The sequence below is a fragment of the Petromyzon marinus genome (genome assembly GCF_048934315.1).
Source record: "Petromyzon marinus isolate PM22_M1 ecotype Great Lakes invasive population chromosome 83 unlocalized genomic scaffold, UKy_Petmar_22M1.pri1.0 chr83_unloc.3, whole genome shotgun sequence".
NCBI classification, from domain to species: Eukaryota; Metazoa; Chordata; class Hyperoartia; order Petromyzontiformes; family Petromyzontidae; genus Petromyzon; species Petromyzon marinus.
In genome coordinates this window covers 265,757-285,077 of record NW_027422636.1, presented here as the reverse complement: position 1 = coordinate 285,077, position 19,321 = coordinate 265,757, and the positions used below count along the sequence as shown (strand labels likewise).

At 49.2% G+C, this 19,321-nt stretch overlaps 1 protein-coding gene across 1 annotated transcript in view; it reads left to right on the top strand.

Annotated features, from left to right (window-relative positions):
• LOC142908393 (uncharacterized) overlaps window positions 1-14,936 on the top strand; it is a 31,160-nt gene extending 16,224 nt beyond the window's left edge. The window contains exons 2-5 of the mRNA XM_076059002.1: window positions 6,635-7,722; window positions 12,781-14,143; window positions 14,318-14,636; window positions 14,930-14,936. Of these exons, the coding sequence (XP_075915117.1) occupies window positions 6,667-7,722; window positions 12,781-14,143; window positions 14,318-14,636; window positions 14,930-14,936 (2,745 nt within the window). The 5' untranslated portion in view covers window positions 6,635-6,666. The remainder of the gene's footprint in view (window positions 1-6,634; window positions 7,723-12,780; window positions 14,144-14,317; window positions 14,637-14,929) is intronic.
• The last annotated feature ends 4,385 nt before the right edge of the window (window positions 14,937-19,321 follow it).

The window sequence follows — 19,321 nt, the reverse complement described above, 5'->3', positions numbered from 1 at the left end:
GTTGATAGAGACTACTGTGGAGTTAGTAGATATTACTATAGTCAGTAGATACTACTATAGTCAGTAGATACTACTACAGAGTTAGTAGATACTACTATAGTTAGTATATACCATTGTAGAGTTAGTAGATACTACTATAGTCAGTAGATATTACTGTAGATTTAGTAGATACTACAATAGCCAGTGTATACTACTGTAGTGATAGTAGATACTACTGTAGTCAGTATATACTACTGTAGAGTTAGTAGATACTACTATAGTCGGTATATACTAAAATAGTCAGTAGATACTACTGTAGAGTTATTAGATTCTACTTTAGTCGGTATATACTACTGTAGTGATAGGTACTACTGTTTTCAGAAAATACTACTGTAGAGTTAGTAGATTATACTATAGTCAGTATATACTAATATAGTTAGTAGATACTACTGTAGAGTTAGCAGATTATACTATAGTCAGTATATACTACTGTTGTGATAGTAGGTACTACTATAGTCAGTATATATTACTGTAGTGATAGTAGAGTCTACTATAGTCAGTATATACTACTGTAGTGATAGGTACTACTGTAGTCAGTATATACTACTGTAGTGATAGTAGATATGACTATAGTCAGTATATATTACTGTAGTGATAGTCTACTATAGTCAGTATATACTACTGTAGTGATAGGTACTACTGTAGTCGGTATATACTACTGTAGAGTTAGTAAATACTATTATAGTCAGTATATACAACTGTGGAGTTAGTATATACTATTATAGTCATTATATACTACTGTAGAGTTAGTAGATACTCCTATAGTCAGTAGATATTAATGTAGAGTTAGTAGATACTACTATAGTCAGTATATACTACTGTAGTGATAGTAGATACCACTGTAGTCAGTATATACTACTGTAGTGATAGATACTACTATAGTCAGTATATATTACTGTAGTGATATTAGAGTCTACTATAGTCAGTATATACTGCTGTAGTGATAGTAGAGTCTACTATAGTCAGTATATACTACTGTAGTGATAGGTACTACTGTAGTCAGTATATACTACTGTGGAGTTAGTAGATACTACTGTAGAGTTAGTAGATACTACTATAGTCAGTAGATATTACTGTAGAGTTAGTATATACTATTATAGTCAGTATATACTACTGTAGAGTTTGTAGATACTACTATAGTCAGTATATACTACTGTAGAGTTAGTAGATACTACTATAGTCAGTAGATATTACTGTAGAGTTAGTATATACTACTATATTCAGTATATACCACTGCAGTGATAGTAGATGCTACTATAGTCAGTATATACTACTGTAGTGATAGTAGATACTACTATAGTCAGTGTATATTACTGTAGTGATAGTGGAGTCTACTATAGTCAATATATACTACTGTAGTGATAGGTACTACTGTAGTCAGTATATACTACTGTAGAGTTAATAGATACTACTATAGTCAGTATATACTACTGTGGAGTTAGATACTACTATAATCAGTAGATATTACTGTAGAATTAGTATATACTATTATAGTCAATATATACTACTGTAGAGTTAGTAGATACTACTATAGTCAGTATATACTACTGTAGAGTTAGTAGATACTACTATAGTCAGTATATACCAATATAGTCAGTATATACTACTGTAGAGTTAGTAGATACTTTAGTCAGTAGATATTACTGTAGAGTTAGTATATACTATTATAGTCAGTATATACTACTGTAGAGTTAGTAGATACTACTATAGTCAGTAGATATTACTGTAGAGTTAGTAGATACTACAATAGCCAGTGTATACTACTGTAGTGATAGTAGATACTGCTATAGTCAGTATATACTAATATAGTCAGTAGATACTACTGTAGAGTTATTAGATTCTACTTTAGTCGGTATATACTACTGTAGTGATAGGTACTACTGTTTTCAGAAAATACTACTGTAGAGTTAGTAGATTCTACTATAGTTAGTATATACTAATATAGTTAGTAGATACTACTGTAGAGTTAGCAGATTATACTATAGTCAGTATATAGTACTGTTGTGATAGTAGATACTACTATAGTCAGTATATATTACTGTAGTGATAGTAGAGTCTACTATAGTCAGTATATACTACTGTAGTGATAGGTACTACTGTAGTCAGTATATACTACTGTAGTGATAGTAGAGTCTACTATAGTCAGTATATACTACTGTAGTGATAGGTACTACTGTAGTCAGTATATACTACTGTAGTGATAGTAGATATGACTATAGTCAGTATATATTATTGTAGTGATAGTAGAGTCTACTATAGTCAGTATATACTACTGTAGTGATAGGTACTACTGTAGTCAGTATATACTACTGTAGAGTTAGTAGATATTACTGTAGAGTTAGTAAATACTATTATAGTCAGTATATACAACTGTGGAGTTAGTATATACTATTATAGTCATTATATACTACTGTAGAGTTAGTAGATACTCCTATAGTCAGTAGATATTAATGTAGAGTTAGTAGATACTACTATAGTCAGTATATACCACTGTAGTGATAGTAGATACCACTGTAGTCAGTATACACTACTGTAGTGATAGATACTACTATAGTCAGTATATACTTCTGTAGAGTTTGTAGATACTACTATAGTCAGTATATACTACTGTAGAGTTAGTAGATACTACTATAGTCAGTAGATATTACTGTAGAGTTAGTATATACTACTATATTCAGTATATACTGCAGTGATAGTAGATACTACTATAGTCAGTATATACTACTGTAGTGATAGTAGATACTACTATAGTCAGTGTATATTACTGTAGTGATAGTAGAGTCTACTATAGTCAATATATACTACTGTAGTGATAGGTACTACTGTAGTCAGTATATACTACTGTAGAGTTAATAGATACTACTATAGTCAGTATATACTACTGTGGAGTTAGATACTACTATAATCAGTAGATATTACTGTAGAATTAGTATATACTATTATAGTCAGTATATACTACTGTAGAGTTAGTAGATACTACTATAGTCAGTATATACTACTGTAGACTTAGTAGATACTACTATAGTCAGTATATACTAATATAGTCAGTATATACTACTGCAGAGTTAGTAGATACTATAGTCAGTAGATATTACTGTAGAGTTAGTATATACTGTCATAGTCAGTATATACTACTGTAGAGTTAGTAGATACTACTATAGTCAGTATATATTACTGTAGAGTTAGTAGATACTGCTATAGTCAGTATATACTACTGTAGTGAAAGTAGATACTACTGTAGTCAGTATATGCTACTGTAGAGTTAGATATTATAGTAAGATATTACTGTAGAGTTACTTTATACTATTATAGTAAGTATATACTACTGTAGAGTTTGTAGAGACTACTATAGTCAGTTGACACTACTGTAGAGTTAGTAGATACTACTATCGTCAGTAGATATTACTGTAGAGTTAGTATATACTATTATAGTCAGTATATGCTACTGTAGAGTTTGTATAGACTACTATAGTCAATATATACTACTGTGGAGTTAGTAGATACTACTATAGTCAGTAGATACTACTATAGTCAGTATATACTACTGTAGAGTTAGTAGATACTACTGTAGGGTTAGTAGATACTACTGTAGTGATAGTAGATACTAATATAGTCAGTAGATACTACTATAGAGTTAGTAGATATTACTATAGTCAGTATATACTAATATAGTCAGTAGATACTACTGTAGAGTTAGTAGATTCTACTATAGTCAGTATATACTACTGTAGTGATATGTACTACTGTAGTCAGTATATACTACTGTAGAGTTAGTAGATACTACTATAGTCAGTATATACTACTGTAGTAATAGTAGATACTACTGTAGAGTTAGTAGATACTACTATAGTCAGTAGATACTACTATAGTCAGTCGATACTACTGTAGAGTTAGTAGATACTACTATAGTTAGTATATACTACTGCAGTGATAGTAGATATATTCTACTGTAGAGTTAGTAGATACTACTATAGTCAGTATATACTACTATAGTCAGTATATACTACTATAGTCAGTATATACTACTGTAGAGTTAGCAGATACTACTATAGTCAGTAGATATTACTGTAGAGTTAGTAGATACTACTATAGTCAGTATATACTACTATAGTCAGTATATACTACTGTAGTGATAGTAGATACTACTATAGTCAGTATATATATTACTGTAGTGATAGTAGATGCTACTATAGTCAGTAGATATTGCTGTAGCGTTAGTATATACTATTATAGTCAGTATATGCTACTGTAGAGTTTGTAGATACTACTGTAGTCTGTATATACTACTGTAGTGATAGTAGATTCTGCTATAGTCAGTAGATATTACTGAAAGTTAGTATATACTACTATAGTCATTATTTACTACTAGAGGCAGTATATACTACTGTAGTGATAGTAGATACTATAGTCAGTATATATTACTGTAGTGATAGGTACTACTTTAGTCAGTATATACTACTGTAGAGTTAGTATATACTAGTATAGTCAGTATATACTACTGTAGATTTAGTAGATACTACTATAGTCAGTAGATATTACTGTAGAGTTAGTAGATACTACTATAGTCAGTCTATATTACTGTAGTGATAGTAGAGTCTACTATAGTCAGTATTTATTACTGTAGTGATAGTAGAGTCTACTATAGTCAGTATATACTACTGTAGTGATAGGTACTACTGTAGAGTTAGTAGATACTACTGTAGAGTTAGTAGATACTACTATAGTCATTAGATATTACTGTAGAGTTAGTAGATACTACTGTGGAGTTAGTATATACTACTGTAGTGATAGTAGATACTATTATAGTCAGTATATACTACTGTAAAGCTAGTAGATACTACTGTAGTCAGTATATATTACTGTAGTGATAGTAGAGTCTACTATAGTCAGTATATACTACTGTAGAGTTAGTAGATACTACTGTAGAGTTAGTAGATACTACTGTAGTCAGTAGATATTACTGTAGAGTTAGTAGATACTACTGTGGAGTTAGTATATACTACTGTAGAGTTAGTAGATACTCTTTGGTTCTTTCGGTAAAGTCGCGTTGAAAGAAATTTAATTCGGTAATAGAATACGACGTTTCGATTGCAACACAAACAATCGTCATCAGGTAGAACTACATTTGAGAGAGAGACAAAACACAGACACGGAGACACACAGACAGACACAAGCAGAGAGAGACAACACAGAGACACACAGAGGGATACACAGTCAATTTATACTACTGTAGAGTTAGTAGCTACTATAGAGTTGATAGATACTATTATGGAGTCGGTCGATGCTACTACAGTAAGTATATACTTGTGCGTGGCGTGCGTGTATGGTTATTGCAGTAACTTTGATTCCTTGCAAAATGTTTAATCCGTTTGGGGTTTGAACATCTCAACACGACTCCTGTTTCGTTATGGCTATGAGAGGGTCCAACGCAGGTTTTTCGTATTTCTTTCAACGGTTTTACTTCACTTGACTCCCGTGGTCAAATCTTGCAATCAAAATTTAGTCTCCTTTCTGTCGTCCAATCAATTCCAAGTTTTGCACACGTACTCAGATCCGGTGACAATGCATGCCTGCATCAATTAAGCAATTAATTCGCTACTTTAAAGCAATTTACATTTTGTATGGATGCCTTATTATCTCCATATATATAAAAAAAGGCAAAGTTGTGAATATGTGTGTCTGGTCAAAATGTTTAGCGTACTTCCCGGCAAACTGGAAATTTGCCATTTGGGTACTTTCCAAACTGTCCACCATGCAACAATTATTAAAAAGTACACTTTAGTTTTCTTTGGGGGGGGGGGGAGGGGGAGCTCAATAATGCATTTTATTTTTTGCACGGCAAGCGAGCTGTGACGTCAAATCTGTCACGTGACCCGCGCACGTGGAAGCTGTAACGCACTGCGGCGTAGCGGTTAGCGCGCTGCGTATGTGTCTGTGTGTGTGTGTCTGTGTGTGTGTCTGTGTGTGTCTGTGTGTGTGTCTGTGTGTGTGTGTCTGTGTGTGTGTGTCTGTGTGTGTGTCTGTGTGTGTCTGTGTGTGTGTCTGTGTGTGTGTCTGTGTGTGGAAGCTGTAACGTATTGCGGCGTAGCGGTTAGCGCTACGCCGCGCTAAGAACCCGGCGACCCGAGTTCGATTCCCACTCACGGCCACCACCACCACCACCGGTGATGATTATTTGAACCGGTCCTGGGCCGACCCCTAGGTCGACTCGGCCCCAAACGAGTAACTGCTGCGGTGTGTCAACATCGCCACCACCGGGGAGACGAAGGCGGCCGGGCGTGGTGGATCCAAGTCCCAGGGCGAAGCGCGGTAGTGGCACGGCTAATTTATGTGACGAGTTACGCAAGTGATCAACGAGTTCACGCAAGCGTTGACGTGGGGGGGGCCAGGCAGCCGCGCCGTTGGCGAACTTCCCGACCGCAGGTCAAACGAAGTCGTTGATTTAAAGCGGCGCTTTAAATGAACGACGGATTTTTTCAAGGAGTTGATTTCCCGCTGAAACGAAACGAGTTTGCGTTTACATCGCGGTTAACGGTGACCCCCCCCCCCCCCCCCCAACCTCTGCCGCCTCGCCCGCCCCCTCCACCACCACCAGGCGGCACCCCCCTCCCTCCCCCCTCGCCCGCCATGTGTGCCGCGGTCGGCGACGCCTCCTCCTCCTCCTCCTCCTCCTCGTCCTCATCGTCATCCCCCTCGTCGTCGTCGTCGCCGGGCGGCGGCGCCAACAGCAACGCCGCCGCCGTCACGGCCGTGGCGACGGCGCCGCCGCCGCCGCCCTCCGGCGTCGCCTCCTCGCCGCCGTCCGCGTCGTCGTCGTCGTCGTCCGAGTCGGTGTCGGTGTGGAGCGCCCGCCACCCGGGCCGCCTGCTCTCGTCGCTCGCCGCCCTCCGCCGGCGCGGCGCCTTCTGCGACGCCGTCGTCGAGGTGGAGACGAGCCGCTTCCTGGTGCACAAGGCGGTGCTGGTGGGCGCCAGCGCCTACTTCCGCGCCCTCTTCACCCACGGCTCGGTCGCCGCCGGCGTCGCCGCCGCCGCCGCCGCCCCCCCGTCCTCGGGCAACGCCGCCGCCGCCGGCAACGCCGGTCAGGCGGCGGCGTCGCCGGCGGCGGCGGCGTCGTCCGCGGCCTCGCCGGCGGGCACGGCCGTCGATCCCGTCGGCGCCGCCGCCGCCGCCGCCGGCGGTGGCATGGGACCCTTCGTCCTGCCGGCCGTGTCGGCGCCCAGCTTCGAGCGGGCGCTCGACTTCGTGTACAGCGGCCGCGCCGTCGTGAGGCCCGCCGAGGTGGAGGAGCTGCGCCAGGTGGCCCGCCGCCTCGGCCTCGAGCTGCTCGAGGAGGCTTGCGCCACGCTCGCCGCCCCCCCACCCGGCGCCGGCGCCGCCGCTCCGGCGCCACCGGCGCCGCCGCGGCACGACGACTGCGGCGGCGGCGGCGCCGGCGGGCCGCTCGCTCCGCCGCCGCTGTTCCGGCGTCGCGCGGACGCCGGGGCCGGCCGTTCCGGCGTCGCCGCCCGCAACGGCGGGGAGACCCCGGGGGCCGCGGGGGCGCCGGCGGCCCCCGGCCGCTCCGGTGCCGGCGTCCGTCACTGGCGCATCGAGACGGCGGGGGGGGGCCGTGGCGGGGGAGGGGAGGCGGGGGAGGGGGGCGGGCGCCGGGTCATCGTGCCGGACGACGCGGGCGGGGAGGTACGGAGCAGAGCCACCGCACACACAAACAGAAAAACAAAAACACGAACAAGAAAAACATGTTGACGTGACTACTTTGTGTGTTGACTGTGCAAACAGAAAATCCATGGGGGAAAAAAAAACAGCAAAAATATTTCTGAAAAAAGCACCGTGTACACCAACGCTGTGTGCAAAAAAATCCCAGTGGGATGCAAAGTCAAACAACAACAACAACAAAAACTTAGATTTAGGCCATCAGTCTAACTCCGTACTACAACAAAACAAACATGTCCAAACAAAAAAAGGTTTTCCAAATCACCAAAAAATAAAGCCATAATTGCAACGTAACAGTGATCACAGGGACTGTGACCGAATTTTTACAATAAACTACGTAACATGTAACACCAAACCCTAGAGCCATAGCTGGCTGCATGAGTTACTCTACAACAACAGAAGCATCGGTCGGAGTATCAAATTTTTCAATGCACCTTTAAGATCAGCACACTAAATCAAAATACTGATAATACTTTGCAGCTTCATCCGGAGCGAAACATTGTATTTTATTTTACTCCAATGAATAGCAGTGGCAGCTAGGGGTGTACAACTCAATTCTAGAGCAGTTTTGAGAGAAGATCTTATTGGTAGTGATTCAAGTTGCAGTTTATTGGCAATAGCATTCCAGACTCTGGGGGCATCAATAGCAAAGGCCCTTCCTCCGTTTTTTGTACGGCAATAGGGAATGTGAAGCTGGTAAATGAGCGACGACCTCAGGTCAGATTTGTTCTTTGAAAGAGAGAGGAGATCCAGCAGGTAGTCTGCGGATTTTTTTGTAAGTACATCGTGAATAAATAAGATCTGGTGCACAAGCCGTCGAAAATTAAGAGAAGTTAAGTTTGACCCAATGTAGAGATCACAGTGGTGAGTCCTATATGGGCAGTTCAATATAAATCTTAAGGCCGAGTGATAGATGGAATCAAGCTTCTTCAGTACATTACTTGGGGCTGATTTATACACGATGTCACAGTCAAGTAGAGGCAGTAGTAGCTTTTATCAATTCCAAACGGAACATTGGGAGGAAGCAGTGCTTGTGTCGATACAGAAAACCAATTTTTATTTTTGTCTTTTTACCAATATAATCAATGTGATCTTCAAAATTCAGTTTTTAATCCAGGATGACCCCAAGATACTTATAGATCTTGACATGCTCTATTTGACAATTATTTAAGGAATTTAATTGGGGAAAAATAACTTCCTGCTTTAGTACTGGTAAGAAGCATAGCACCTTGGTTTTGGAGGTATTCAGGACTAGTTTAAGAGCAACTAGCTGATGTTGTAGTTTGTTGAAATCACCCTGTAGCTTAGCAATCACGTCATCCGGAGAGCAGCCAGCAGTAATCAGTATCGTGTCATCTGCAAAAAGATTTACCCTGGAATGATCCAGGTCAGTGCCCAAGTCATTGACATAAAGAGAGAACAAAAGGGGGCTGAGGATGGAACCCTGTGGAACCCCTTTTGCTATCTTAACACTGTTTGACCTCCAACCATCTGTGAATACAGTTTGGGTGCGAGAAAAGAGGCAATTTTGTAACCATTTTACTGCGTTTTCAGAAAAACCGAGACAACTTAGTTTACTAAGCAGAGTGTTGTGGTCTACTGTATCAAAAGCTTTGGACAGGTCTAGAAAAAGACAGGCACAGTACTGCTTATTATCAAGGCTACTGTAAATGTGATTCAGAGAGTCTAATGCAGCAGATGTGGTGCTGTATCTTTTTTCGGAACCCAGATTATTTTAGATGTAGTAGATTGTTGGTGAACAGGAAACTGCTAATTTGGTAGGTCAATAATTTTTCAAAAATTTTCATCAACGGGGACAAAATTGAGATAGGTCGGTAGTTATTTGGATCATCTTTAGGGCCCCCTTTGTGAAGTGGACGGACATAGGAATGTTTCCATTCTAGAGGAACTGATGCTTCTTTGATGGACAGGTTGAAAATATGGGCTATAGGTTTGTGTATTAGGTGACCAACAGTTAATAGAGCAAAGACAGGAAAACTATCTGCTCCAGTAGAGGAGGACCCTTTGAGATAGGACAGTTGTTTCAGAACATTACTTTCGTGGATTTGCTGGAAACTAAATTCGTTTATTGTTTGGACAGGGGTTTCGGAATTTGCATGAGCAGGGGTGACTCCCAATACATTATCAAAAAGATTACCAGCTTCAGAAAAATGAAGGTTAAAATTGTCAACTATTTTTTGGGGATCTGAAAAATATTCCCCATTTCGGTTAAGCTCAACGGGCAGATTGTCTGTTTTGGATGCCTTTTCGATAGATTTGATAGTTTTCCAGAAAATCCTGGCATTTCCATGTGATTCCAGGAGAGTGGAGGAAAATTAGCATTTTTTGCATGCTGTATTTTTTTGACACATCTATTCCTTAAAATCCTGTATTCTAGCCAGTCATTGACCAAATTACTTTTCTGAGCACATGCCCAAGCCTTGTCCCTAGTTTTCATGAGCTTTGTAATCAAAGGATCAAACCATGGTGGGCGGTTGCCTTTAGTTTTAAATCTAACCAACGGAGCATGTTTGTTAAGAATTTGGAGAAACGTGTACCTGAAGGTCTCCCAAGCCATAGTCAGGTTGGGGATATCACAGACCTTGTTAATATCTGAGTGAAGCACATCATTAGTAAATGCCTGAGTGCTGAAGTGTCTCATAGAGTGCTTCTCAACCAATTTAGGGGGGGCTTTGGGTCTGGCTGATGATCTCACACAAAATGAAGGAGTGATCACTAAGGTTATTACCCAGAACACCAGTCAGTGTGAAATTGTGAGGGGCGTTTGTCAATAGGACATCAAGCAGAGATGACTGTCCCGGATTTTTTAGGTTGGGTCTTGTGGGGACATTTATTAATTGAAACAGGTTAAATTCATCTGTAAAATTTGTGGCCACGGCCGGCGGGTTTAGCCAATTCCAATTTAGATCACCCAATAAAACTATTTCACCTTTAGGGAGACCCCCAAAAAGACCTCTCACCACACACAGAGACTCACCACACACAGAGACTCACCACACACAGAGACTCACCACACACAGAGACTCACCACACACAGATACTCACCACACACAGATACTCACCACACACAGAGACTCACCACACACAGAGACTCACCACACACAGATACTCACCACACACAGAGACTCACCACACACAGAGACTCACCACACACAGAGACTCACCACACACAGAGACTCACCACACACAGAGACTCACCACACACAGAGACTCACCACACACAGAGACTCACCACACACAGAGACTCACCACACACAGAGACTCACCACACACAGAGACTCACCACACACAGAGACTCACCACACACAGAGACTCACCACACACAGAGACTCACCACACAGAAACTCAACACACAGAGACTCACCACACACAGATACTCACCACACAGATACTCACAACACACATATACTCACCACACACATACTCACCACACACAGATACTCACCACACAGAGACTCACAACACACAGAGACTCACCACACACAGAGAATCACCACACACAAATACTCACCACACACAGATACTCACCACACAGATACTCACCACACACAGATACTCACCACACACAGATACTCACCACACAGACTCATGGACTCACAGAGAGACTCGCCACGTAGAGCCATAAATGCATCACACAGAGACCCACAGACTCACCTCACCACACAAAGACCTATATACTCATCGCACACAGAGACCCACAGAATCATCACACAGAGACCCATTGATTCATCACACAGAGAGCCATAGACTCACCACACAGAGACCCATAGACTCACCACACAGAGAACCATAGACTCACCACACAGAGACCCACAGACTCACCACACAGAGACCCACAGACTCACCACACAGAGACCCACAGACTCACCACACAGAGACCCACAGACTCACCACACAGAGACCCATAGATTCATCATACAGAGACCCATAGACCACCCAGAGACCCATAGACTCATCACACAGACACCCATAGACTCATCACACAGACACCCATAGATTCATCATACAGAGACCCATAGACTCATCACACAGACACCCATAGACTCATCACACAGACACCCATAGACTCATCACACAGAGACCCGTAGACTCACCACACAGATGCTCATAGACTCATCACACAGAGACTCATAGACTCACCACCCAGAGACCCATAGACTCATCACCCAGACACCTAAAGACTCATCACACAGAGACATAGACTCACCATACAGAGACCCATAGACTCACCACACAGAGACCCATAGACTCACCACACAGAGACCCATAGACTCATCACACAGAGACCCATAGACTCACCACCCAGAGACCCATAGACTCATCACACAGAGACCCATAGACTCATCACCCAGACACCCATAGACTCACAAAGAGGCAGGGCTACAGGGAGCATCTCAGTGTCTCCGACACAGCCATTGTGAACGCCCCTGAGAGACCCAGACCCAGGGATCGAACCCTGGTCCCTGGCACGTCGCTGCACGTGACACCCGGGGCCTGCTGTGAACCGTGCGTTGCTAACGCCCCCTTCCCCACCACCATCACCACCTCCACCACCTCCACAACCACCACCATCACCACCTCTGCAAACCACCACCTGCACCACCTACACCACCACCTCCACCATCTCCAACTCCACCTCCACCATCTTCAACTCCACCTCCACCACCTCCACCACCATCTCCAACTCCACCACCACCTCCACCATCTCCAACTCCACCACCACCTCCACCATCACCTCCACCATCTCCACCTCCACCATCTCCAACTCCACCACCATCTCCAACCCCACCACCACCTCCACAACCACCATCACTACCACCACCACCATCTCCAACTCCACCACCATCTCCAACCCCTCCACCATCTCCAACCCCACCACCACCTCCACCATCTCCAACTCCACCTCCACCATCTCCAACTCCACCACCTCCACCACCACCTCCACAACCACCACCACCATCTCCAACTCCACCACCAACTCCACCACCTCCACCACCACCACAGCTGGCGTGCGCCATCAAGGACGAGCCGATGGACTACGACGGCCACCTCAACAACCTGCACGGCGGCGACGCGGTGACGGGGGTCGGGTGGTGTGGCGGCGCCGGCGGCGTCGGCGTCGTGGGCCTCTCCTCGTCGGCCCTCGTGGTGAACAACGTCGTGGTCGGCGCCGCCGCCGAGGAGGAGGAGGAGGACGAGGAGGAGGAGGAGGAGCGGGGGGGAACGGGCGAGGAGGTGGCGGCCGCCGCCGACGATGAGAAGATGGAGTGCGGGGAGAGCCTGGGCCTGGCCGTGGGCGGCGGCGGCGGCGGCGGCGGCGGCGGAGCCATCAACCGGCTCCACGCCTACGAGCCGGACATCACCCCGGTGCTCATCGACTCGTCCGGCCAGTACGTCTACCGTCTAGCCGAGGCAGCCGCCGCCGACGCCGCCGCCGCCGCCGACGGCATCGACTCCCCCCCCGACCACCGCCGCCGCCGCCAGCAGCACCAGCCTCACCAGCACCACGCTCAGCAGCAGCAGCATCACCAGCACCACGCTCAGCAGCAGCATCACCACCACCAGCAGCACCAGCAGCAGCAGCAGCAGCAGCAGCGGCGGCCGCTCAAGCCGAAGACGGAGCGCGTGTCCTGCGCCGTGTGCGGCGAGGCGATGGCCCGCAAGGTGGCGAGCCTGCGCAAGCACGTGCTGGCGCACCTGCACGCCGACGGGCGCCGGTGCCGCGTGTGCGGCGCCCGCTTCCCCGGCGCCGCCGAGGCCGCGGTGCACGTGCTGGCGCACGTCGGCGTGCCCGTGTTCGTGTGCCACGACTGCGGGCGCAGCTTCCTGGCGCAGTCGAGCATGAGCTCGCACAAGTGCTCGGGCGCCCCCGGCGGCGGCACCCCCGGCGGCACCGGCGCCGGCGGCGGCGGCGGCGGCGAGCCCCCGGCGGCGGCGGCGGCGTCGGCGGCCGCCCCGGCGGCGGAGTCCGTCGTCGCGGGCGGCGCGCGCCGACGCCGTCGCGGCGACGAGGAAGCCGAGGGGGAAGCCGAGCGCGAGATGGCGTCGGCGTCGCCCGAGCTGCCGGCGTGCCGCGTGTGCGGCGACCGGCTGCCCCGCGAGACCATCGCCCTCCGGCGGCACGCCAAGCTGGCGCACGTGGACATGCCCACGCTGACGTGCCGCGTGTGCCAGCGCCAGTTCAACCACTCGAGCAACGTCATCAAGCACGCGCTCATCCACATCGGCGTGTCGCTCTTCACCTGCAAGTTCTGCCGCAAGCGCTTCCCGTCGAGCGCCAGCCTCTCGTGGCACGTGCAGAACCACACCAGCAACTGGCACTGCTACCGCACCTACCAGAGCCCGTTCGGCGGCGGCGGCGGCGGCGGCGGGGACGGCGGCAGCGGCGGCGGCTTCGACGAGGCGACGCCGCTCGCCGACGCCGTCGTGGCCGCTGCGGTCGCGGCGGCGTCGTCCGGAGGCGGAGGAGGAGGAGGAGGCGGGGCTGCTGGCGCCTGGCCTCCCGGCGGCGGCGGCGGTGGCACCTCCTTGGCGGCGGCAGCGGCGGCGGCGGCGCTCGTGCCCAGCCTGAGCCCCCACGGCTTCCTGGCGGCGGAGACGGCGCTCAACCTCTGCGTCGTCAAGTCCGGCGGCGGCGGCGGTGGCGGCGGCGGCGGTGCAGAGAGCACGAGGAAAGGAAAAGGCGGAGGAGGGGGAGCGGGTGTTGGTGCGGCGACGGCCATGGCCGATGAGAAGTTTTGGGGCGGCGGCGGCGGTGGCAGAGGAGGAGGAGGAGGCGCCGGTACCCCGGGGCGCGTCGGCGGGGCCGGCTCCCGGTTGCCGCCCCTAGCCGTCGCGTCGTCGCAGCAACAGAAGCAGAAGCATCATCAGCAGCAGCAGCAGCAGCAGCAGGCGATAGACCTACACGCAGCGGGGAACGCTGGCGTGGAGTAGGGGGGAGCCCGGTGATGGTGGTGGTGGTGGTGCCCGACGGTGGTGGTGGTGGTGGTGGTGGTGACGGCGGCGGTGTAGATGTGTTTATTTGTAGTGGTGTTTTTGTGAACTAGCTTTCATAGTTTTTGTAGGTCGCCCGAGGGCTCGGGAATGCCTCGCTCTCAAGTCGCCCGCCCACCGAGCCCACCCCTCCCGCCGTACCGTTGGCTTTTCGTCGTAGGAACTGACACGGCATTTGTGTTCTCCTTCCTTCCTTCCTTCCTCCTCCTCATCCTCCTCATCCCCCTCCTCCCCTCGCGTCTTGCGACGGAAAGTATCTCGTTTGCAGCGCCCAATTTGTCGTTGTCGGCGAGGTCACCGCCAGCCGTCGTTACCCCCGCAATGTTACTCTTTTTTTTATAAGCTACGACTTCGCCGTCGCCGGCGGCGTCGTTACCGTTATCCCACGACGTTTTTTTTATTAACTACTACTTTCTCGTTGCCGTCGTCGGCAGCGTTGTTACCGTTATCCCACGACGTTTTTTTTATTAACTACTAATTTCTCGTCGTCGGCATTGCCGGCGGCGGCGTTGTTACCGTTATCCCACGACGTTTTATTTTTTATTAACTACTACTTTCTCGTCGTCGCCGTCGTCGCCGGCGGAGTTGTTACCGTTATCCCACGACGTTTTATTTTTTATTAACTACTACTTTCTCGTCGTCGTCGCCGGCGTCGGCGTGGGTGTGTTTTTTAGCGACCTCGTGATGCGGAAGGAGGTGACGACGGCGGGGGAATTCTTGAACGGTATTTATTTTGTCGTGGGCCCCCTTCCTCCGCCGCCGCCGCCGCCACCCGCGCCCGCGCCCCGTAGAGTCGAAGGAGAAAGAGCGACGGAAGAAAACGGTTAGTTTTGTCTGTTTGTCGGCGGAACGGAAGAAACGGGTCGATCCGCCTCGCGGTTTTGTGGATTTTTTTTTTCCTCCCCGCGCCTCCCCCCACCCCCCCCCCCCCCCCCCGCGTTTTGTTCACGGTAGGCGGTAGGGCCTACGGTAGGCCGTACGGTGGTAGGCCCTACGGTAGGCGGTAGGGCCTACGGCAGGCCCTACGGTAGGCGCTAGATCCTACGGTAGGCGGTAGGACCTACGGTAGGCCCTACGGTAGGCGGTAGGACCTACGGTAGGCGGCAGGCCCTACGGTAGGCGGTAGGACCTACGGCAGGCCCTACGGTAGGCGGTAGATCCTACGGTAGGCGGTAGATCTCACGGTAGGCGGTAGGACCTACAGTAGGCGGCAGATCCTGCGGTAGGCGGCAGGCCCTACGGTAGGCGGTAGGACCTACGGTAGGCGGTAGGACCTACGGTAGGCGGTAGGACCTACGGTAGGCGGTAGATCTCACGGTAGGCGGTAGATCTCACGGTAGGCGGTAGATCCTACGGTAGGCGGTAGGACCTACGGTACGCGGTAGATCCTACGGTAGGCGGTAGATCCTACGGTAGGCCCTACGGTGGCAGACCCTTCACTAGGCGGTAGACCCTACGGAAGGCCCTACGGCAGGCAGATCCTACGGTAGGCGGTAGGGCCTACGCTCGGCCCTCCCGGAGGCCCTACGCCAGGCCCTACCTACCGTAGGCCCGATACCGAGACGCCACCCACCCCACCCCACCCCCTCCTCGCCAAGAAATGGCTTCGCCTGGAAAGTGTCCAGCCGGGCCCTAGCGGCGGCGGCGGCGGCGGCGGTGGAGGAGGGAGCTGGTGGTGGTGGTGGTGGCGGCGGTGGCGGTGGTGGTGGCGGTGGTGTAGGCGGCGTGGTGTGAAGTCCGCCGCACCTTCCCCGGCTTTTGGTAAGCGGTTGATTCCCGCACAGTCGGTTGCCTCTGAGTGGGGGCGAGCGGGCGGGCGAGCGGGCGGGCGGGGCGTAGCGCATCTGGGGGGGGGGGGGGGTGGGGGGTGGCTGCAGTCACGAGGTCGTTCGTTCGTTCGTTCGCGGTGGTTTGTCGTCGTTATTTTTCCGATGACGGAAGGACCGATATACTGTAGCCGTCGATTCGACGTAGCTCTCCCTTAGCAACGTAGCAGCAACGTAGCAGCAACGTAGCAACAACGTAGCTCGTGGTGGTGGTGGTGGTGGTGGTCGTCGTCGTCCTCGTCGTGGTGCTGGTGGTGGTGGTGGTCGTCGTGGTCGTGGTCGTTTCGTCGTTTGGCTGGCTGTGTGTCGCGTAGAACCAGGGCAGCTCGGGGTTCTTATCGCTGGACTCTCTCTCTCCTTCTTTAGATTTAAACAAACCCCTCTCCCCTCCACACACACGGGGGGGAGGGGGGGTGCCGCCCCCCCCCACCCTGCCCTCATCCCCCCCACCCACCCCATCCCCAAAGTCTACCTCATTCTGTAGGACACGAAACTCCAGAAACCCGGCTGGTCGGCCGCGCCAGCGGCGGTGCCGGCATTGGCACCGCGGTGGTGCCGGCGGTGGTGCCGGTGGTGGTGCCAGAGGCGTTGGCGTTGGCACCGCTAGCGTTGGTTTGTGCCGGCGGCGGTTCCGGTGGTGGCCCAGCGAGCTCCTCCCAGGCTGCGACGGGGGGGGGGGGGGGGGGGGAGGGGGGGGGGAGATTCAGGGGGGCGTGAAGTTGCGTTCGGATCATTTCAGGTGACAACGTGCGGAGCGTGCGTTACATACACGAGAGTGTGAGAGTGTGAGAGTGTGAGAGTGTGTGTGAGAGTGTGTGTGAGTGAGTGTGTGTGTGAGTGAGTGTGTGAGTGAGTGTGAGAGTGTGTGAGTGAGTGTGTGAGAGTGTAAGTGTGTGTGAGTGTGTGAGAGTGTGAGTGAGAGTGTGAGTGTGTGTATGAGTGTGGGAGTGAGTGTGTGTGAGTGTGCTTGTGTGAGTGTGCGAGTGAGTATGTGAGTGAGTGTCTGTGTGTGTGAGTGTATGAGTGTGTATGTGTGAGTGTGTGTGCGTGTAATTTTAACTACCCCCCGTGTTCTTGTGACCGTTTCCGCGTGTCTTAGCCACACGCTTTAGCCGATGCTGTTAATTTCATATGCACCATACACACACACAGATACACACATACACACACATACACACACAGATACAAACAAACAAGACAAATACACACACACACATACACACACACATACACACACATACACACACATACACACACACGTACATACACACATACGTACATACACACACACATACACACACACACTCATACACACACTAACTCACACTCATACACACACTAACTCACACTCACATACACACACATACTCACACACACACTAATACACACACACTAAGATACTAATACACACACACTAATACACACACACTAATACACACACACACACTAAGACACACACTAAGACACACTAAGATACTAATACATACACACTAAGACACACTAAGACACACACACTAATACACACACATACTAAGATACTAAGACACACACTCACACACTCACACACTAATACACTCTCACACTAAGACACTAATACACACACACTAATACACACACTAAGACACACACTAAGACACACTAAGACACACACTAAGACACACACTAATAAACTCACACTAAGACACACTAAGATACTAAGACACACACTAAGACACACTAAGACACACACTCACACACTAATACACACTCTAAGACACACTAAGACACTCACACACTAATAAACTCTCACACTAAGACACACACTAAGACACACACATACTAAGACACATTAAGACACACTCGCACACTAATACCCTCTCACACTCACACACTAACACACACACTAATACACACTAAGATACTAATACACACACTAATACACACACACACACTAAGACACACTAAGACACACACACACACTAAGACACACTCTGACACACTCAAACTCTCACACTAAGACACACACGAAGACACTAAGACACACTAAGATACTAAGACACACACTAAGACACACTAAGACACTAAGACACTCACTAAGACACACACACTAAGACACACACACTAATGCTCACACACTAAGACACACTAATACACACTAAGACACACTAAGACACTCACTAAGACAACAACAACCGCCATTCGCCACTAAGTGGCGGTGACGTCACCACGACGCTTGTGCCAGGCTATGTGCACCTTGAGGCCACGTGAAGTGTCGAACGCCCGCTGGCAGGAGGTCACGGGGCAGACCGAGGTGCCACGGGTCGACTGACTGAGATGAGTGGCTGATGCACCACCTGTGCCCCCTACTGTGCCAACCTGCTGTGCTTTAGCCACCCGGCGCTCCGCTCGTTGTTGTGAGCGTCGCTCCTCCGTCCTCCGTTGTTGTTGGAGGGCGACTGCCTCCAACTGCCCAGTAGCGTCCTTCACGAGCCTCCTCCACAGAGGCCGATCTTGACACCGCTGGTACCAGTCATCGGCAAGTCCACTCAGCTCCACGTCCTCCTGTACCACATCACTCCATCTCTTATCTAGCCCGTGCCGCGCCCGCTTAGCCCCCTCAATCCGGCCAAACAAAAGCTGTTTCGGCATGCGGTGGCTGGGCATGCGGGCTACATGACCCAGCCATCGCAGCCTTGCCTGCCGGAGGAGCTCACCGATGGGACCCTGCCCAGATCTTTCAAGGATTT